Source organism: Cicer arietinum, chromosome 7, assembly GCF_000331145.2.
Source record: "Cicer arietinum cultivar CDC Frontier isolate Library 1 chromosome 7, Cicar.CDCFrontier_v2.0, whole genome shotgun sequence".
In the NCBI taxonomy this organism is placed as follows: Eukaryota; Viridiplantae; Streptophyta; class Magnoliopsida; order Fabales; family Fabaceae; genus Cicer; species Cicer arietinum.
This window is the reverse complement of record NC_021166.2, coordinates 53,934,956-53,957,477: the sequence shown is the minus strand read 5'-3', so window position 1 is coordinate 53,957,477 and position 22,522 is coordinate 53,934,956. Positions and strand designations below refer to the sequence as shown.

General features: G+C 29.8%; 3 protein-coding genes across 3 annotated transcripts; 1 reads left to right on the top strand and 2 right to left on the bottom strand.

Annotated features, from left to right (window-relative positions):
- Nucleotides 1-5,076: 5,076 nt before the first annotated feature.
- Nucleotides 5,077-7,277, top strand: LOC101515494 (tyrosine decarboxylase-like). Its single transcript, XM_004510674.4, has 2 exons — nt 5,077-6,641; nt 6,905-7,277. Exons 1-2 carry the CDS (start codon nt 5,099-5,101, stop codon nt 6,958-6,960), a joined length of 1,599 nt encoding a protein of 532 aa, XP_004510731.2. The 5' UTR covers nt 5,077-5,098; the 3' UTR covers nt 6,961-7,277.
- An 831-nt stretch (nt 7,278-8,108) lies between these two features.
- LOC101514851 (cytochrome b561 and DOMON domain-containing protein At3g07570) lies at nt 8,109-14,650 on the bottom strand. The gene is made up of 6 exons (XM_004510672.4): nt 14,167-14,650; nt 13,665-14,070; nt 12,041-12,207; nt 11,052-11,457; nt 9,175-9,458; nt 8,109-8,507 (listed from the first exon to the last, which is right to left on the bottom strand). Exons 1-6 carry the CDS (start codon nt 14,335-14,337, stop codon nt 8,277-8,279), a joined length of 1,665 nt encoding a protein of 554 aa, XP_004510729.1. The 5' UTR covers nt 14,338-14,650; the 3' UTR covers nt 8,109-8,276.
- Nucleotides 14,651-14,722: 72 nt separating this feature from the next.
- LOC101515174 (ribonuclease 2) lies at nt 14,723-21,116 on the bottom strand. Its single transcript, XM_004510673.4, has 9 exons — nt 20,789-21,116; nt 20,099-20,127; nt 19,538-19,611; nt 19,039-19,140; nt 18,917-18,920; nt 18,531-18,622; nt 17,159-17,320; nt 16,592-16,691; nt 14,723-15,219 (listed from the first exon to the last, which is right to left on the bottom strand). The coding sequence occupies exons 1-9, from the start codon at nt 20,995-20,997 to the stop codon at nt 15,173-15,175; spliced, it is 819 nt and encodes a 272-aa protein (XP_004510730.1). The 5' UTR covers nt 20,998-21,116; the 3' UTR covers nt 14,723-15,172.
- Between the last annotated feature and the right edge of the window lie 1,406 nt (nt 21,117-22,522).

Here is a 22,522-nt window from a genome sequence, read left to right as displayed (position 1 = left end):
CGTAAATGATTCACCGCACTTAATTTAATTTATTTATCGACGAGTAATTCTAAACGGCATCAAAATTTCCTTTTGATCATATAAACTCCAAAATATTATTAACTTTGGCTAAAAAGCATCCGAGCCAAAATCTAAAATACACAAAAATACATAAAGTGTACTTTAAAATTATGGGTCTTACAATTATGTTTCTTCTTTCAGTCAATCCATTATGTTGAGGTGTGTAGGGGGAAATCACTTCATCTTCAATTCTATTTTTAACACAAAATTCCTCAAACTCATGTGATGTATATTCACCACCTCCATATGTCCTTAGCCACTTTGACAGTTTTTCCACTTTTTTTTTTTCAACTTTCACTTTGAAATTCTTGAATATTTCAAATGCTTCATATGTAGTCTTTATCAAATAAATCCACAACATTCTACTAAATTCATCAACAAAAGTTATGAAATACTTATTACATCTTAATGATGGTACCTCAAAGGGTCCACATATGTCACTATGAATCACTTCAAGACAATTATTTGCTCTTGATTATACTTATGATTTGAAGGAGTTCCTTGATTGTTTTCTTGTCATACACACATCACACACCTTCTCAGGAACATCAATCATGGGAATGTCGTTGACCATCTTCTTTATTCCTAGTTGTTGCAAGCTCCTGAAATCGAGATGCCCAAACCTTGAATGCCATAACCAATTTTCATCAATTGAGCTTACTGCCTTCAAACATTGGATATATGCAGCTTGTATGTTAATGACACAGGTTCTGTTATTTGATAGAGGAACCTTTAATATCATTTTCTTGTTTCCATCATACATTTCTAGGACATCATTCTTCATAATCACCTAAAAACCTTTTTTAATCAATTGGTTTATGCTTAGTAAGTTGTTTTTCATCCCTAGTACATACATCACATTTTCAATCACCACTACCTTTCCATTTCTTCTTTTGATCACCATGTTGCCAACACCTTCAACTTCCAAGGTGATGTCATCACCAAACCTGATCTTTCTCTTCTTGTTGTATCAATATCCATCAGTCATTCTTTGTGACTTGTCATGTGATTGGAGCATCCAGTGTCAAGGAACCAGAACTATGATTGAGAGGACTCTTCATTTGTGGTATTCATCACCAAAACTATGTCTAAGTTTGAATCATCTTTTTGGACAGCACATGCCTCATCTTCATTCTTCTTCTTTTGTTTTCCTTTTCTAGCCCAACTTTCATCAACAAATGTCTAAATTTTTCACAATTGTAACATTGAACCTTCTTCTTATCAAAGGTATTTGATTTTTCTTTGGGCTTACCACTTGTACTTCCTCCGTTTGATAAGAACTCATAATTGTCCTCAGATTTCTTGAATTTATTCTTCTTCCACTTTTTTTTTTTTTTTGATCTTCTTTCTTGTGAACTTGGGCTGCTAGTGCTTGATTCCCAGACCGCACTTCATTCCTTTCATCTAATCTCAATACTCTTGCTTCTAATGTTCCATGCAATCCTTCAAGACTCAATGTTGAAATGTCTTTGGATTCTTCAATGGCAGCTTCTCATCACAACTAGCCATTTGATTTGTGATTGTTCTTAATCTTGATATCAGATCTGATACCTTTTTTTGTCCTCCATTTGTAGCAGCTCTAATTTTCTTTGTAAGGTCTGCAACTTCAACTTCTTTACCTTGGTTCCTCATGAATAACACTTCTCAAGAATGTCTTTTGCTTTTTTTGCACTTCTTACATAAGATATCTTGTCAAAATTGGTTGTATCAAGGCATTGATGAAAAATGAATGTAGTTTTGTCATATTTCTTCTTATTTCCTCTAAAATTGGACGTCTGCTCCTTTGTTGATCTTCAATGCCATTTTCTATGATTTCTAACATTTCTTGAAATTCAAACAATGCTCAAATTTGCACTCTTCATCTATCATAATTTTTTTCATCAAAGTGCGGCATATGGGCTGGCAATTTTTTATTGTTTGCACTTGAACTATCCTCACTTCACTCGTGTTTTGATCCTCACACTCCACTCGTGTTTGGCCCTCTGATTTGGATTAAGGAACCTAGCTCTGATACCAATTGTTAGCTTCTCAAAGCTATTACTTCAGTGCAAGAAACAAAAAACTACTAGCCTATGAATAATGGGACTTATTGTATTGAATGAATAGAATGTGTTATTTATACATGGCTTTAAGAGATGATATTTAATGACTTCTCAAAGCTATCAGTGTTATCTTTAATGACTTCTCTTTTTTTTTTGCCATATAAGAGATGATAAATTTCACCATAATTAATTCATACAACTGTGAAGTCTCAGGTTCGAACCAAGTTACGACGTCTAACCTGACAATATCGACATTTGCCAATTGAACTAGGACTTAAGAAATTCTCTTTATTTAATGACCTCTTTATTTAAGATAAATTAGTAGTACTTATGCGAGTATAAAAAATGAAACTCTTCAATTTAGATGCTTATAATAGAGTCTATATGTATACATGATTCTTTTCAATTTAGATGCTTATAATAGAGTCTATATGTATACATGATTCTTTTATATTTTCTTAATATTAATATCTAATAAGCATTCAATCATTCTAATAGCATGTTGATTTTCTTTTATTAAATCAATCTCATAAATAAGTACATATCATTATTTTATTTTATTTTTTAAATATGACATACACCATTAATTTTTCTTTTTTTACACCGACATCTAATCAAAGTACAATATTTAATGGTTTCTTTAATATGTGGTTATAAAATAAACTTATGTATACATATAATAACTTCTCATTAAATGTGGATTTAAAGTTATTTTATACATGTAAGTTTTTTTTAATATAAATGTATGGTTATTAAACTTATATTTTTAACAAACTATTCATCATTATTAAATGGGACGAAATAAAGGAAGCGACTACGTGCTGAGTAGAAAATCCTTTCAAATAGGCAACAAAATAAAATATGACACCACACTAGTGCCTATTTAGGAGAAAGACCTTCACGATGTGGATGTTTTAAGGAGTATATTTAGAAGAAAGAATAATCAATGAATCTAGTAAAATTTAAAATAGGATATATATTTAGGATATTTTTCTTTTTTAAAAGATGCTTGTAATTAGAAATAGAGATATTATTTATTATGTCTATTTTGTGTATGAATGTTTTTTTTTCTTTACAAAGAGCAATATTTATTCATTTTAATTGATAAAAATTACATCGATTAATGACTATATAATTCAAAGTCTTTAAAATTAAAAAGAACGAATTTACTAACAAACTCACAATATTCAGATTAATAGATGAAACAACAGAAGCCAACATGTATGATAGAATTAAAGTGTTTGCAACACCCATGTCTCCAGAATTGCAACGTTGATGACGTCAATATTATTGATTGCATTTGCACTTGATCAAAGTTAACTGGTTGATTTGAATCAATGAACACCACCACAAGACGATAAATCAAAATAATGCACTTAGACGACGAACTAAATAATGTCGCGTTTAAACGACGAAAATACAAACAAAACAATAAACATGTTGATAAAAATGGGTGATATTAATTATTTCAGGTCAAAAATGGACTTAAACCACCTTTATCCAATGAAGGTAGAAGAGAAGAGAGCTAAACAAAATGTATATGAATGTTCTTCAAGTATCCTTTTCTTTATAACTATATCTGATTTGTCTGATCATCCTCTAGTAATTATTAGTATTATTAAGAGATATAATTTTTCTTTTTGCAAAATAAGAGATATAGTTAAAAAGAGTATAAAAAGTACTATTAATTTGAAATGCCTATATTTACGGACAAGTTTTTTATTTAAAAAGAGTTTATCTTTAAGGACAGAGCCACATAGGTGGTATTTTTGAAATAGTTATTATCTTAAAAAAAATAATAACAATATCAATCATATATATATATATAAGAATTTCGCATGAAAATGCTTGTCAATAAATGCTTGTCAAGAATTTCGCTCGAGATAAATGCTTGTCAATAAAAAATTAGTGATTTTTTTAACATCATTAACATGAAAATGAGAATAATTATGACAGAACTATAACTTTTTCATATTTCAATTTTTTCATGTAGTTTTTCTAGAAATGTTGAAATATATAATTCATACATGCAATAAATATTTATCATTAATTTATTAGTAAAAATTAATATTTTTTTATAACTTCAAAATAAAAAATGAGAATAATGATTATATGCTAATTATAATTTAATATAAAGATCGTACATGGAACAACTGTTTGTCACTAAAGAATATATTAAAATTAATATTTAATTTATATCATCGACCTAAAAATGAGAATAATTATATTATATTAACTATAATTTTCTCACATTTCAATTTTTTCACATTGTTTTTTTTTTCTTTCTGGAAATGGGTTGCTAAAGCGTACAATTTATAAATGGAATAAGTATTTGTCTCTAATAAATTAGTTAAATTTAATATTTTTTATATCTTCTAAATAAATATGAGAATAATTATAACATATCAATTACAATTTATTATAAAAACCATGCACAAGAAAAATGTTTATGAATAAAGAATTAGTTAAAATTAATATTTTATTAACTTTGTCAACATAAAAATGAGAAAAATTATAATACAGTAATTATAATTTTTTTCACATTTTTTTTAAAAGAGTCGCTAAAAAAGCCGTTGGAATGTATAATTCATACTAACGATAAATATTTGTCATTAATCAATTAGTTAAAATTAATATTATTTTATATCTTTTAAATAAAAATAAGAATAATTATAATATACTAATTATAATTTATCATATATACTGTAAATTGTACACGTGATTAATGTTAGTGTATTTTTAAATACACCCAACTAAAAATAAGAGCAATAATTATATATCGGATAAATATTTGTCATTAAGCAATCAGTAAAACGTTGCTAAAACATAATTTAATATTACATATTGTGATGTGTATATATCTGTATATTACACATGGAATGCATTTGTTTCATAAGAAAATGTGACATAACAATTCCTATATATATATATATATATATATATATATATATATATACCTATGAGGGACAATATTTTTACATATATATGAAAATACAATGAATACATTGAGTTCCAACCCTCCTGAAAGTGATTCAACAAGAATCATGAAGCCTCTTGATTTAGAAGAATTCAAAAGACAAGGCTACATGATGATTGATTTCCTTGCAGATTACTACAAAAACATTGAAAATTTGAATGTTTTAAGTAATGTAGAACCTGGTTATCTTAAAAAAAGATTGCCATCTTCAGCTCCATTTCAACCCGAATCGATTGAATCGATACTCGAAGATGTTAAAAAACATATAATTCCTGGTATCACACATTGGATGAGTCCTAACTATTATGCATACTTTCCTAGTAGTGGTAGCATAGCAGGGTTTATAGGAGAAATGTTAAGCACTGGATTCAATGTTGTTGGATTCAATTGGTTGTCATCACCAGCTGCAACTGAGCTTGAAACTATTGTTATGGATTGGCTTGGAAAAATGTTAAAGTTACCAAAAAGTTTCATTTTTTCATCTTGTAATGAAGGTGGTGGTGGTGTTTTGTTAGGGACAACTTGTGAGGCTATTTTGTGTACCCTTGTGGCTGCAAGAGACAAAAAACTTTCTCAAATTGGAAAAGAAAATATTGGAAAACTTGTTGTGTATTGTTCTGACCAAACACATAGTGCACTTCAAAAAGCAACTCAAATTGCTGGAATTGATTCAAAAAATTTAAGAGTTATTAAAACAAAGAAGTCAAATTTATATGCTATGTCCCCTGCTTCATTAATTTCAACAATTCTTTTAGATGTGGAAAATGGTTTGGTTCCTTGTTTCTTATGTGCTACTATTGGCACAACTTCAACAAATGCTACTGATCCTATAAGTTTATTGTGTAATGTTGCAAAAGATTATGATATTTGGGTTCATGTTGATGCTGCTTATGCAGGTCCAATTTGTATTTGTCCTGAATTTAGACATTACATTGATGGAATTGAAGAGGTAAATTCTTTTAGCTTTAATGCACATAAATGGTTTTTGACTAATTTAGCATGTTGTTGTCTTTGGGTTAAAGATCACAATTCTTTAACATCATCACTTTCAACATATCCTGAATATTTGAGGAACAAGAATTCTGATTCAAAGATAGTAGTTGATTACAAAGATTGGCAAATACCTCTTAGTAGAAAATTCAATGCACTCAAATTATGGATTGTTATTCGAAGCTACGGTGTCGAAAATCTCATGAATTTTTTAAGAAATCATGTGAAAATGGCAAAAATATTTGAAGGACTAGTGAGAAAGGATGGGAGGTTTGATATTTTTGTGCCAACAAAATTCTCTTTGGTTTGCTTTAGGATTTCTCCATTAGCAATTATTAATAGTAATGGTAATGAAGGTTGCTATAATGGAAAAATTATAAATGATGAATATTTGGTGAATGAATTGAATCATAAATTGCTGAATTCAATTAATAGTTCTGGCAAAGTTTACATGACTCATGGGAAAGTTGGAGTTTTTTTTATTAGATGTGCTATTGGTTCAACCTTAACAGAGGAACATCATGTCACTATGGCATGGAAATTGGTGCAAGAACATGCAAATTCTATATTAGGTAATCTATCTCTAATTCTCTATTCATATATAAGCAAAAATTATTAATTCAGAATATTTGTAAATTTTATTATATTTATCAAATTACTCTTTTTATTTATTTATTTTTCTTGTGAGGACTAATTATTTTCTCAAATATGTAATTGTAAAATAATAAATAAAGATACAACTTACCAACATTATTGTGTGTGTATTTGTTCCATTACAACAAATTTAATATCAGTTCACTACATCTAATTATTTTCTATTGAATTTTTTCTTTAGGATTTCAAGGTAAAAGGTTGGAGAACAATGGAGCTTCTAAAACTCATAGTGGATGAAGACAGTGTTTAAAAACTTCTCAGTGTTTTCTCAAACTGCTTATTTTCTCTCTCCGTTACATCTTCATCTTAATTTGGCACAAACAAATCTTGCAATCATGTGGTGATTTCATCACAAAATAAATGTCAAGATGGTTTCATACGATTAGTCTAATTATTTATTAATAATGTCTACCAGCAAAGTGTTAGTGTTAGATAATTCTTATTACCTTCTAAAGGTTATTTCAAATGTAATTTCAATTTTTACGGTAGACAAATATGGATTTTGTATTACTTTTAATAATAATATTTGTTCCATTTATCATAATGATGATTTATACGTGAATGGTTGTTTTTAATGGGATATATATGTCTTATCAAATATGAATTATAATTCGATTTTGCATGTTTCTTCTTGTTTCAAGAGAGAAAGAGATAATCACTTAAATAAAACATATCTTTGATATTGTAGACTCACGGTGATGAGAAAATAATTAACAAGTTACACAAGACAGGTTACCTTGATAATTATGATTATGAATCATATGAAACATGTGGATATAGCACGTGAAAAATAAAATTAAAATAAAGAATATTGAAAAAGCATAAGATGAAGAGAAAAATGAAAAATGCCATTATCATAAGAAAATAAAATAAAAAGAGAGAAAAAAAAAGTGTCTTAGTAAGTGTGAAATAAATAAAAAGATAAATTGATATATTAATATGAATAGTTAATTAAAATGATGAAGAATAAAAAATCACTACTATAAAATTGTCATCAGTTTAAGTGGGAAGATTTCCATATACAAAATCAATAACTTTTAAATATGAAGCTGTTATCTAAGTACTTTTTTGGCTTAGTGAAAGACAAAATATAATTTCATTTTGTTGGAACTTGAATATGCATGGTTGTGAACTAATAAAGGAGACAAACACTTAATAAAATTTGTTGAAGACATGTTTCCGAGAGATTGGTGTTTCTACTCCATATTTTAGTATCATCTTTTTATGGAAAAAAGCCTAGGTGAGTGTGTCATAGCTAAGGGACTCCCAATCAAGAGTTAGTGAAAACTCAATTCTCAAAAAATATTTATAAAGGTATATTTACATATTATCCATCAATATATTTTCACATCAACGGTGAGATTTAAATTATATGTGCTTGTAAATTATGAGCAAAATCTTTATCAATTGAATTATCTTTAGTTGATATCTCAATATTAATAATACGACATTAATTAATTTCTAATCCTCCTCCTACAATAAGATTACAAAAGAAACTAAAGAGCACCGAAATGAAAACTAATGATGAAACAATATCAATTTAAAGAAAAGATTTAGTCTCTACTCCATAATCCAGTCTCAAAAATGAATGCAATAGATAGTAATAGAGCTAGCACAATTCCATAAGCAATCATCCATTCACTTCCTTCCCTGCCTAAATGGATTCCATAGAAAATGTTGGCTATGGCTACTATAATTAATATTCTCCCTGTAGTACGATGATATAAATTCCAATGCTTTCTCACTTTTGATTCCTTTTTCGGTCGAGCAAGAAGAGCCATTATCTATATACCAAAATAAATCTCCAAATTATTATGTGTTTTATATAGAGAAATTTAACTCCAAAAAAACTCATACATAGACACATGTTTTAAGTTAATAATATTGTTTTTATACTCTCTTTTTAATATTTATTTTTTTATTGAGGAAAATATATGTGAAATTCATTAATTTGGAAATGTATTCCACGTAAAATGGAGGAATTTATTCATGTATTTCACCTTATAACAAGAGAGTGAGTTTTAAAAAGAGAGTATGGAAGAAACATTAGTTTATAAATTATTAGAAATGTACAAGTTAGTAAAATAAACATGGAGTAAACAGTTATTATAATCTTGTACGAGTAAAGTGCTATTATAATATTATTTAAATGTATCAAAATAGGTAATACATTTTCAGATATTTTTTTGTTTGTAATTTTATAGACTAAATTGATCAAAAAAAAACACATTAATTTTAATACATTTAATAATTATTGTGTGACGGGGTCTCACATGTTTAGAGATCAAACGACAGTTTACTCAATTAATTATATTGGTAGTTAAAGAAATGTTGAAAAAATTATTATTAAATTGATGAAATTTTTCAAGAGAAAAATAAGATAAGTTATGAGAGGGCAATATGAAATTATGCATATTAACAAATAAATGAAGTAAGGTTTAAAGAAAATACCTGGAGGCAACCAAGAATAAGAATGATGATTCCAAGGGCCTTGTGAAGATTAACATCAACATGGATTTGATTATTTAGGATAAGCCCACTAATTACACCAATTACCCCAAGAACAAAACCCAATGATTGAACTGAAACATGGAAATTAAACCAAAATGAATCCCAATCCTTGAAGTGACGAGCAACTATTGCGCCCATTATGATAAAGATACCCCATCCCAATATATTCAACACCCCATGGCTTCTTTTTAGGTTCATATATGGATTTCCTGTTGCACTTGAACCTGATTTGAATAAAATAATAAACAAATTAATCTCATGAATGATATCCCTGATTATAAATGCAAATATTCAAATCTTAAAAAAATAAAAAAATATTTTCACTATAGCTAATAAAAGGTTTTGTTTTCTCATTCCATAGATTCCTTTCATATGAGATAATCCTATTCGAGAACACTAAATAGAATATCCCTTTCTAATTTATTACGTTTTAAAAATTTAGCCCTTTCTACTAAGCCAACTTCATGTTAGTAACAAAAGCTTAGTTTTTTTCCTTTTATATGAATATATTTCCACAAAATGTGCTAAAAGAAAATTGTCAGACATATAAGATTATTAAAAGAAAAGAGTATTAAATAAATAGAAATAATTTGTCACAATTTTCTATTCATAGTGAATCAATTTATACTATGATATGATTAATATAACTAATATGATTATACAGTAAATAATTTTTTTTTGAATAATCATATAAAACAAAACATTTACTTAAAATGTATAGTAATTATTCATAAATAAGAAATTAATAAGAACAAAGTATCAAAAATTTTAAATTCAATTTCAATTGTCATATCTCAATTGAAAAGTCTACATTATAAAATTTAATTTTGAACATAAAATTTTTATCTTTAAATATAAATCGTTTGATGTCTGATCTAAGTCATACAATCTCAATCAAATGACTTATATTTTTTAGAAAATTTAATTCAAAATTTAATTTCCCAATATAAGTCATATGCGAACTTCAGCCTTTTTTTACTAATGCACCAAATCTGATTTTAGAACATATGTTCTACCACACAAAAAGGGACAAGACTAAGGGTTTGGTTTGGTAGGGTGTCGATTTCTGATCTTACATTTCAACTTAATTATTCTCTTGGTAACAAGAAGAGGGAAGAATTTCCCCCAAATCACTAGCCCAAGTCTAAGTTTTAACATTAAGAATGGGCCATATTGTTCGTACGCAACATGGCAAAATTTAACAAACCACTTAAAAAGGTCAACACTAGAACAATCTTCATTGAATAATAACATGCTTCATTCCCACTTTATATAGTACTTTTCTCCTTGTTAAGTAATAACCAAATCATAAAAGAAATCACCTACTCCATGCCTAAATGAACCATTCCTCGATTGCAAATCAACATTCATTTTTGTACATATTTTCGAGCCTCAATTTCCCAAAGTCATGAAAATCACATAGGCACAAAATTTTAATAGTTGAATAAAGATCAGATAGTTAGCATTTTAACTTTACAAAATCAATTTAAAATGCAACTCAAAATATAAGTGGTGTGATCTTCATCCAATAACTAATATTTGCCTTTAAGTGAGGTATAGTTAATTACTAAATTATTTATGAGGTATCGCTCAGCAGTAAAAGTCTGACCTTATAATTTCAAAAGACAAAATTCATATTCCCTTAAAAATATTTATAAAATAATTACTAGTGTCGCTTTAATAAATATAGAGCATAACTTTTCCTTCTTTGATTTATTTTATAAAAAATATAGTTAATTACTAAATGAAATTTATCATGAAAAAGCAACAATAACAAATATATATACATGCATGTCTTCTTTTGGAAAACTAATTACCTGTGGCGTAATTCACATTAATGGAAGCTTTATCTTGGTGCTGCATTAGACCAAAACTTGGTGCAGAAGGGAAGACACCATTAGGTCCAATGGCAAAGACCATTCGAGACAGAGGATAATTGGTTTGTAACTGAAAAGCCATGTACAAACGTGATGATTGTGATGTAATCAAAGTTGAATTGGAGATAACTTGTAAGTTTCCTCTATTTGGCACCACTTGGTTTGGTGCATACCCTGCTAGATAATATTGTTTCATGCCTCCACTAGCTCCATTGGATGAAATCCACCCAACAATTGCACTTGAACTTACCATACCTCCATTGGGAGAGAATCCAATTGCTATGTAAGAATTTTGGTTTGGAGCTGTGAGAATGAAGCTCCATGTGTTTGAAGCAGTTTGAGTATACTGCATGTATAGTTTAATGTATATAAGGTTAGGATGTTTTGAAGTTCATTTTGTGGTAATGAGTGTGGTTATAAAGTTTTGTCATTCTGGCATAAATGTAAATGTGTATTAGATGAAATTAACTGAAAATTTAGTTCATTGTGTTGGTTATTAGTATTCATATAAGTCTTATATGAATTTGGTGAGACCAAGTAGATTTTAACTAATCAAAGTATTTGAAAGGTGTATTAAAGAGTTTGTCGTTAATATTATTCATTTTAATGTATCTTGATATTTTGATTGGACAAAAGTTAGGTGTCAATGATAACATGACACAGATTTCTGGGACTGTCAAAAAATGTTTGGCCAGCGGCAGCCATGTATCACCACAGTGATTAGTTCTTTGATCCAAAGATTTGTGATACATTGAATTTTGAAAGAAAAAAAAATAAGTAACATATATTAAGTTTTTAAATTTAAAAACATTTTTGTTTATACCATTATTTTGTGTTGCTATTGTGATGCTTATACTGCAAGTATTGACATTCAAAATTTGAATAAATAAATAGTTAAAATTAATCAAGTTCAAGAGTAATGCACTTACTCTGAGAATGTATCCTTGAGCATTCCAAACAGTAAGGCAATTGAGCTTGGTTGTGTCAAATGGGAGAGGAACATTGAGGTTTAGCTTGGAGTCACATGAATCACTTTGTGTACTACTTCCACCTCCTTGTGAAGAACTTCCATTCACTTGTGAACTTCCAAGGTTTGCTAAAGCATGAAAATAAATTGTGAAGATTAGGAATGCTGTAGATGTCTTCATCTCTTTGCCTTTCGAATATGCTTGTGTGTTTTTAAACGTATTCGTTAGATTTGTTTATGAGTGGTATTGTTATTTGATTGATAATAAAAAAAGGAAAATTATGTTAAAAAAAGAGGGAAAGGAATGATTAACAAAAATTAAACAATGGTATTGGAGGTAGAGACACTATATCAATGATTATGATGACCTTATATTTGATTATAAGTGGATTTGGTGGAAGGCTAACTTAAACCATTAATTAGTCAACCTTTCATTTCTTTTTTTTTTTTTTTTTGTATAGAGTCAACCTTTCAATCATGAAATGATATTTAATTATTAGTGTTAAAATTGTCATAGTAAAAATATGATAGTTCAAACCTTACCTGCATTATTAGAAGTCTCTAGAGATAATTTTTTAGTCTTTCCATCCATTTTTCATTTAGACTCAATCGTTTCTTTCTTTCTTTTTTTTTTTCTAGACTCAATCATTTCTAATTAAGGTTTTAATTAAAAATCTACAACCGTAGTTTAACACGAAACAATATATTTTTATGTTACTTAAAACACAATACGACCGCGATTGAGGCAACAATAGCCGCAATTGAGGAAAAAAAAGTCCCAACAACAAGAATTATCATGACCGCTATTTAAAACTCTACTGGCATTAAAAAAACTTTCTTAATATGATAAAAAGAACAATCTCTACTATTTGTGGGTTCTGTTTTAACATGGTCGCGGTAAGTATATTAAGCATTAACCGTTGCTAGCGTGCAGTCTAAGTTATCTATGCGTTTTTGGATGCAAATTCTACTACGATATGAATATTTAGTTCTTCTACTATTTGTTCTTCTCAGCTTCGATTTTGTGGCTTTTCTTGTTTATTGATAAAAACATCTCACCCACTCTGTACATGACCAATCTAAAATTCTTTATGTGAATCAATTTTCATATATATATAACCTGTCAATATTCAACCACAGACATAAATGCCCAATAATGATGTGTACTTGACCTTTAGCCACTAATCACACTTACGGAAAGCAAGAAAGTAAAAACAAACATCTCTGTTGCTTAAGTTATACTTTTTCCCCACGTATGGCTTATAATAACCACAGCTTAGTTATATTTTACATAATTGTGATGAATTTTTTATTTTTTTAATTTAGCTTCATAGACAATTAATTGTCCTTTAAAAAAATAGTTTATTCTTAAAAATAAAATAGCAACCTCTAATGACTATTTCGAAGGAGTTTTTCATTTCAACTAAACTATTTCGAAGGAGATGAATTCGTGAAATGCAATTGATGCAGTCTCAATTGTGGTCAAAGTAACATAAAAACATTGTATTGCAGCATTGATTGTGGTAATGGTTCTTTTTGTAAAACCATGAATGAAACCACAGCTTAAATATTTGATGTATACTAACCTTTTAAGTAGTCTATTCTTGTGGACAACTTGTCTAGGTGTTTTGTTAGTGAATAATTTGGTGCTGCAGGGAATATACCAGTGGATCCAGTGGTAAGTATCAGCCAAGACAAAGGCTCGGTAGTTTCTAACTGAAACACCATGTACAGACGAGAGGATTGTAAACTGATGAATGTTGAATTTCCTATAACCTGCAAGTTTCCTTTATCAGGCACTACCTGGTTTGAGGTAACCCCCCCTAGATAATACTGTTTTATCCCTCCATTGGCTCCTTTAGATGCCACCCACCCCACAATTGCACTTGAACCCACCATGCCACCGGTGGCCGAAAATCCCATAGCTACGTATGAATTTGTGTCTGGAGTTGAGAGAATGAAGCTCCAAATGTTTGCAGAAGTCTGGACATACTGCAAAATAGTAAACATAATAATTGGTATTATGTGGTACTACAGGAATAAAGATATATATATATATGTGCTGAAAATTAAAAATGGTGCACTTACTCTGAGGATGAAACCTTGGGCATCCCATACAGAAAGGCAGTGAAGGTTGGTTGTATCAAAAGGGATAGGAACCTTAATACTCAGATTGTTGGTACACGAGTCAGTTTCTGTCCTTGCACGGAGGAATGTACCAAGAAAGGTAATTAGGAGGAGCTGCAGAGGTGCCTTCATCTTTCTCTATATTATTTGTACAAGTGTGTTTGAAAAATGTGATATGCTGATAGCATGAGGAAGATTTATTTAGAAATGTTTAGATAAAGGGGGAAAATAAAATTAAACGATGTAATGATTATCATGTTGTAAGTTGTAACTAACATGGTGGAGGGGGGCATTCTCAATTATGACCTTATACACCAAGATCAAGTCCACCGTAAAAGAAGAAATAACAAAAGGGTAAATTGCATCAAATCAAATGTAAAGTTTTTATTCATGACTTGATATTGTCATCGTAGTGCATCTTGTCTCTAATGAAAGACAACATGAACTCTGCTCGTGCTTCAACTCATGCATAATGCAAATGTATATAAAGAAAAGGGAGATGTATGGCAATAGTATATGATGATATTAATGGAAAATGTATATATTCATTTACCACAACTCCTAATGATACAAAATATTTCATTGTACAATAACAATTGTACTTGTACATTCTTTCAATGATATTAAAGGAAAATGTATATATTCATTTACCACAACTCCTAATGATACAAAATATTTCATTCTACAATAACAATTGTACTTGTACATTCTTTCAATGATAAGGAAACAGATACGAACCCGACCCCACAAAACAAAGCAGTGGGCTGAGATAGATCCCAAATAATACTCTCAGTCATCTCTTCATTTTTTTGGGCCAAGTTTAGCAGGCATATGTCCAGTTCTTCACTTTATCCAATTTGTCGTCTCCAAATTGATAAATGATACAACATCCAAACAAATTTATGCCTGTGGCTTTGTTTATTCGCATGGTACAGAAATTTACAAATAGAAGCACACTACCATAACCTTAAATAGCTGCATCGTTAGACGCCCAACTCTGAAGCCCGCCACGCCCTACAGATGCAGAGATTATTATTATAAAATTGATAAAATGAAATACACAATGGTCATGTTTTACACAATTTTGGGATACCAGATATATAACACTGAAAACAATGTTAAACCCTCAATAATAAGTTATCGACGAAGTAAATATTTAAAAATAGTCAGTGAAAGTAGGCAGCCATTAAATAGAAGTAGACTACCAATTATTGACTAAGCTTATGATACCCTTAAATATGGCACATTTGAAACACAAGAAGCAAGTAGCAGGTGTCCTATGAATTTCGTACACTAAAACATAGGCATCTTCCTCATAAGCCAATATTCCCACTCAGCCATTAGGAATGGACTAGTGGTGAGGGATTTTCATTTGTGTGGTTTATGAAAGACACAGATTTGAGTCTTCATGCAGACATAGTACCAAAATAAATTTTTCATTCCATTTAGTTACTAAAATATTATCAGCCATGTGGTGCAGAAGAGGGAACAAGGATCTTGGTGTGATCAGGGAAAAACAAATTTATCTATAAAGCAGTGTTGTCAAATAGCGACATTATAGCACTATAGCACAGCGGAATTTTAACAAATCGTAATTGTTCCGTGATACATTATTTAATGCAAAATATTGTCAAATAGCTAGTATAGCACTGCATCATAGCAGAATTTGAACCAATTGCTACTTTCTGCAATCCGCGATTGACAATGCTGCTATAAGGAGATTTATTTTCCCTGAGACAGTTTTTGGCTTCTCTGTGGTTTTATGTTGAGGACAGCTAAGGGTGTTGTAATCATGGATTTGCAAAAATTGAGAAAGGGAAAATTATTATTAATAAAGGTAGCGCTAATGACCATTTTACAACTAAATGGATTTAAACTCCATCTCATGAGGTATTTGTTCAGATGTCCCGAAATGACAATGGAGCAGTAAGTATTGATCACATCATAATCAGCATTATTAAGTATACATGTTTACCATGAACCAACTATCCTAAAAGAACAAATTTCAAGGTGAACGCAAGTGAATACTGAATGGTTTTTATAGACTTCATACCATATGTTAGGAGACCCCAATGTTAAATAGTTCGTTAAAACTAGTTATGGAGAGAGTAATAACAGGATATATAAATAATAGGAGTAATATAACAGGATATATAAATAATAGTGAAACTAGGATAGCATTGCAGTTTTCTTTGCGGATTCATCAAAATCCTTCATTACGTTTTAATTGAAATGGACTATAGATTAGTTTCTCCCCCCCTTCACCCATCAGTTCACTTATATGTAAATTTTAGCAAACTAGTTTGACGGTTAAAGTCAAGAAGAACTGAAAGTCTGAAATATTAATAGTTACACTGGCATAAAGATCAAAGAGTAATGAACTCACCTATTGATACAAGTTCTGGCAAGCTGACATATGTAGGACATGATCCTTTTGAAGTAACCATGTCAATTGCAGTGTCTGTTCCAATAACACAATCACGTGGCTGCAAAAAAACAAAGGGAAAAACGTATTAGAATAATTATCGTGGCAAAGTTATTGTGTTTGAATACAATTAGTAAACCGTTCTAGAACAAGATCACAGGAATCCTCTCATACCATGAAAGTCTGCTTAACTAGGCTTTCATTCATTGTCTGGAAATATATCAAATTTTCATAAAATGTATAAATTTTAACTCTCCTATGGATGTAGAACACTTCAGTGATACACAACTATTACATGTAGATCTGATGTAGTATAGTAGTATATTATAACTCTTACCAAGAAATACAATAATAGAGATATCAATTACAACAGAGTATTATTTATCTCTTTCTACATCAAAGGGTTTTTATATGATTATATTCTTGAACTTTTAAAAATGAATAGAGGGTTAGAGACAAATATTTTAGCAAAACATCTTTTAGTTTCTTATATGCTGAATCTATTACAGAGCAGAGCAGATTTCCAACCTTGAAGTCCTTATAGAAGCATATGCGAAGTTCCTCCAAAGCACCTTTTGAGCAAACTATTTGAGGGGATGCATGGAAAGCATTCTCAATGGCAGAGATAATGCCTCCGAGGGGATACTTTTCTGTGTTTGACGGAACATATCCAGCATCATTTAGAACTCTCTGGAAAAATGTTAAAAAACACAATAGTCAAAGTATGTCGTGATGCATATGCAATGCAAGTAGGCATTTGATCTTTACAATCAAAGGTTTTGAAAATACAATTGATAGGCAGTCCAAAAACAGAGTAAGGTCCAACCGTACTCAAAAAATTTCAATCATTGAAAACATGTCACTTCAGTATGCAATACCCTATAAAAGAGCAGTGAGGAATCCATATAACCCCATCCACAATAGATAAGATGGTGCGCCCAGTTGCCAACAAATTTTTTTATAATTCAAACCTGCATACATTTGTTTGGACATACAACAGCAACAGGACAACCCTGATTCCTTATAAACTCTACTATCAAAGCATACTCATATGTACACCAAGGTCAAAGGGATGACTAATTGACCAATTCATTAATCAACAGACAAACTTTATCAACTGGTAGGATGATAAGTGGATGGTGGAGTCACTGGTTAACTAACTCATTAATAGGTAGACAAAATTTATTAGTTTTCTACTGTGGTGGGAAGGGAAAGATAAAAGAAAATACCAGCTATATGGAATGATTTTATATTCTAACTTCTAAGTACATGTCAGCAAAGCACATTTGAAATTTTATGTCATAGGAAAAATGAGATACAATCAGTAAGGATGTCAACGGGCCAGGGTGGTACGGGGAGTACTCTACCTCTCCCCGTCCCTGCCACTCAAAACCCTATCCCCCACGGGGACCTCATCAACCTAAACAAATAATTATATGTCTTATTTTCAATCATAGGTAGTAAAAAATTTAAAATTTAACCTTAAAACACATGACATATTATGTGATATTATTGTGAGTCTTGTGACAACAATAAAAATAACATAAAATAAACTTATACAAATAAACATTACATATAAAATACTTGCTTATATATACATACAAAGGTTATTTTAATAAATTATTTGGAGACAGGGTCCCAACGAGCAGGGGTATGATCCCCGCTCCAAACCACTCTCGGGGGGACGTTCTCCCCCGTCACCGCAGGAAAAAATTATCCGCCCACGGGGTCCTAAATAGGGCAGTCTCCATGGGGATCCCCACTTACGGGTATAAGTTGACGTTCCTTACAATCAGGTATGTACTTATCCTATTTTGAATATTACTTCATATGAGCTAATTACCAGAAGAAACAATACAGAAATTTCTAGGCAAACAAAACTTATGCTCCCCAAACTTACCGTAACATTATATTTGAAATAAACATTAAGCGTTGTCAAGAAATAATCATATTCATTTCTAAACACAGGAGATGAGCATGTGCCGTGCTTCTCTGCAATTGAAATTTCAATATTAGAAGATTGGAATACAAGTACAAGAAAACAAAAAGATATTGCGTAAAACAAAATAGCAAAAAAAAATTTAAAACTAAGTGAAAGAAAAGAAACTTCGTAACTAAAAATATGTAATTGAAGACTTTGTTCATGAACAATTTAATACTGTATATAACCAGCTCTATCCAAATGCAATAGGAAAAAATCCCAATTATTACTCTCAAGCAAGACTAAGACATTGAATGAAGTTGTTAAACCATGTAATGTAAGTAAAAGTTATAAAAGATTATTACCCCACTGCGAATGTGTGCCAACGTGGTATCCCCAGAAACATAGATCATATAAAAAAAAAAAAATTAGATTTGATAATAATTTAAGGATAAATAGGAAAATATATGCAACTTTCAGTGACCACCTCATGAGCCCAAAATGAACCTTTTCCACCATTGCATGATGATGGTGAGCCACAGCTCAATGATGGCCAATATTGTTCTAAAGCATCATTCAATGTCGATATCTACACACAAAAATGAAACAATAAACTTATAAAAATTGAAATGGAGAGCTCATGCAACAAAATTGATAAAATAAAACAATTGCATATAAATGCAACACTAATACAACCAAAATATAAATGTTAAACCAGTGAAAACATTTAAAAATATTGCAGCTTCAACAGCTAAAAAAGTGTCTTGGATTTTATCAAGATAAAATTAATATTTTATCAACAAATTATCCAATAAAACTAAAAGAAATTACTAGAACTTCCGGCTACTCAGGAACTAAAAGGAGTATAACTGAAAGGAATTCAATTTTATTTTGTCCACAAGTAGTCAGTCAAAGCATGAAATGTTGAAAACCAGTACATGTTCTTTGTGATCAAATGGTTTGGAAATTAGGTAGTGAAATTGTACCTCTTTTGGATCAAAATGAGATTTAGTGCAACATGCTGGCCACGTTCCATCATTATAGTCAGGCCACAGTCCATCTATTATGCAAGCATATAAAATGATCTGTTAAGATAAATTTTGTAGGAACGTACATACTTAAAAGAGACACACGGGTTGGTATAAGTTTACCTACGGTAATAGATTTTAATTTTTACAAACAAAAGAATCTAAAAACAAGATGGGGAAACAGCGAGAGAAAAGCATTCATTGATGCAATAAATAAAAATAACAAAGCATACTTAATTTTAAGTTCTCAGTGGCCTTAAAACATCATTAGAATTTTAAGAAATTGTCCACCCCTCAATGGGGGGAACCTCGTGCACTCAGAAGCCCCTTCTACAATTTGCAAGAACTCCACAACTTAAAAAGAAACTGATTCAAAACACAGACAATGTAACCTCAAAATAAACAAGTAAACAAGAAGAAAAAAAACTACTCCAACAAATTTAAATTAGCAATCTAACCATAACAAAATTTGAAATGCCATTAAAAAAAACGTAACAAATTTGAAAACCTCAAACTTACGTATGGTGAATATTGCTGGAGCATTGGAGCTGAAAAGGAGGAAAAAAAACAAAATAAGCAATAAAAACCAAATTTCATTCCACACACATAAGTAGGAACTAAGCAAAAGGAAAAAAAAAAGTTCATAAGTGTATGCAGTATCACTTATGTAATTACATTTATTCAAGGTTGAATCCTTCATTTACATAATTACTACTACTCCATTCCTTAAGTGTCTATTTTAGTATTTTTCATGCTAAGTGTCCTTTAAGTTTGTTGTACAAAATCAAAGAAACTAAAATTTTTTGTTGTTTTTGATAAAGTTAATTGTCTTGTTACTATAATATCCTTTGGTGTTTTTCATCTTATTGCATGTATTTTTCTCCACAATAAATAATTAACCATATTATTAACAAAACACAAGTTAATATTTGCAATAAACTTTTTTTTTATGTTTGTTGAACAATGAACTTTGAAAATGACAACTATATAAAGAACAAAATTCTTCTAAAAACCTAAGTTTAAAAAGAAATTTAGCAAATACTCCCTCTAGAATGAAATAACTTAACAACTTAATTTAGCCTAAGATATATGACTAAAATTTATTGAATTAAACCTAACGAGTAGATAATTTAAAATTAATAATCCAATATGAATATTAATTAATAAATAAATAAAAATGAAAATGTAAAAGGGAAAGGGAAATGTTACCCTCTGCAGCAAGCATTAGAGGAACAACAATGTTGTGTGCGTTGACAATAAGTTCCAGGCCATTGTAAAGCCAAAGCGAAATAGTCAAACTCTCTCTGACGCTTTCCGACTCCTCCTTCTACACGACCCAACTCATCGGCGGCACGTGTCGGAAAAAGTGTTCCGGCGAAGACGACGAGAGCGAGCAATATGCATAGAAGAGGAGACATTGTTGTTGGATCGTAATTGCGTGATGCGTTTGGATATCTATCTAAAAACAAATGCGTTGATATAGGGAAGACGGATTTATCTATTTAAGATTATTGGGTAGTAGTAACTTACGCGTGTTTCTTTCTATATTTATTGCACCTATCACGAGGCTCCCTCGTAATTGCAAAGATATTTGTCACGTCAACTAGTCCCTCCAATTTGCCAAAACAAAGTAAAAATAGATTGGTCATTGAAATTCTTTTTTTATGAAAATTTTATCATTTAAATTTACTTCAATCTATCTTTCCTCTTCTAAATTTCATTCCTCAATTAAATACTTTAAGTTGCCCGATTAGTTACTATTTCCTCTCATTTTAACCGTTTTACTGAATCAAGACTGAATTTATTATCTTCATCGTCATAAAATATAATAGTTAAAATATAATAAAAATAATAGTTAAAATTAGGTGCATTAATTTTTTTATTATTTTTTATTTATATTTCATTCTAGAGTAATATAACTTAAAGATAAATGTTAGGATCGTGCAAAACCAGTTGATTTGACCCAACTCGAACTATCCAAATAAGAATATTTGATACGTTGGACAGTTATAGTGTGTCACAAGTCACATGAGTTTGCAAATGTGATTATATATGAGTTTGAGTGGTTGAATGCGGATGAGAAAAATATATCAACTATTCACTTCAATCTCACTTAATCATCACACCATCTATATGATAAATTAGATGTTTGATAAAAAAACACATATTTAAACATCAACAATAAATATTGAAATGCCAATATATTTTTTTCTCCTAAAAAATGAATTTGAAAATAAAATAAATAAAAAAATCCATCACTCAAACCAATTCATCTGCATTAATCAAAATTCATCTAAATTGATGTAAAAACTGACTTAAATTACCCAATTAAATTATAAACTCAATTTTAAATAATTTAACAAAGTTAGACTTCAATATGCCAATATCCGACTTATACTCAATTCTAATAAAAGTGATGCAAAATAAATATAACTTGAAAATTTAAATTAAAAGAAAAAATTCAAATAGTATAAGCAAAAACTAAATTAAATTTAAAAGATTATGTACTTTTGCATGAAAAAATTCGGATTCTTCCAATTAATAATCCAAACTTATTATCAAAATCTATAAATATATGTTTTTTTTACAAAATATACCAAGTTGTTTTATTTCTTTTTTCTTCTAAAATAAATTAGTAAAAAAATTATTTTATGAATAATATATCATATTATTTTATTTTAAAAAATATAATAAATTTAATTATAATTAATTTATATAACTATAAATTTTTAAATTATAAGATATCTCCAAAATATCATTTAAAATAATATAATATGTTAATTTTCGGAGCTCGTGCCGGTAGTAAGTAAGCAGTAGCTTTTGCCAACGACCCACCCACTCACCCCCGAACGAGAATATGCTTTGTATGCACCATGAATATCCGTAGGACCATTACGTAGTAAATAATAATAAGTGATGGGGTGTCGTGTCTATGGACGACAA

Coding starts and splice junctions, on each gene's coding strand:
- LOC101515494 (XM_004510674.4), top strand. CDS start 5,099: ATGAATACATTGAGTTCCAACCCTCCTGAAAGTGATTCAACAAGAATC. Junction 6,642..6,904: donor ACATGCAAATTCTATATTAG/GTAATCTATCTC, acceptor TTTTTTCTTTAG/GATTTCAAGGTAAAAGGTTG.
- LOC101514851 (XM_004510672.4), bottom strand. CDS start 14,337: ATGAAGGCACCTCTGCAGCTCCTCCTAATTACCTTTCTTGGTACATTC. Junction 12,208..13,664: donor AAGAATAGACTACTTAAAAG/GTTAGTATACAT, acceptor TTCATGCTTTAG/CAAACCTTGGAAGTTCACAA. Junction 11,458..12,040: donor CTCAAGGATACATTCTCAGA/GTAAGTGCATTA, acceptor CTATACATGCAG/TATACTCAAACTGCTTCAAA.
- LOC101515174 (XM_004510673.4), bottom strand. CDS start 20,997: ATGTCTCCTCTTCTATGCATATTGCTCGCTCTCGTCGTCTTCGCCGGA. Junction 20,128..20,788: donor TCTAATGCTTGCTGCAGAGG/GTAACATTTCCC, acceptor CCTCCTTTTCAG/CTCCAATGCTCCAGCAATAT. Junction 19,141..19,537: donor CTCATTTTGATCCAAAAGAG/GTACAATTTCAC, acceptor TTTTGTGTGTAG/ATATCGACATTGAATGATGC.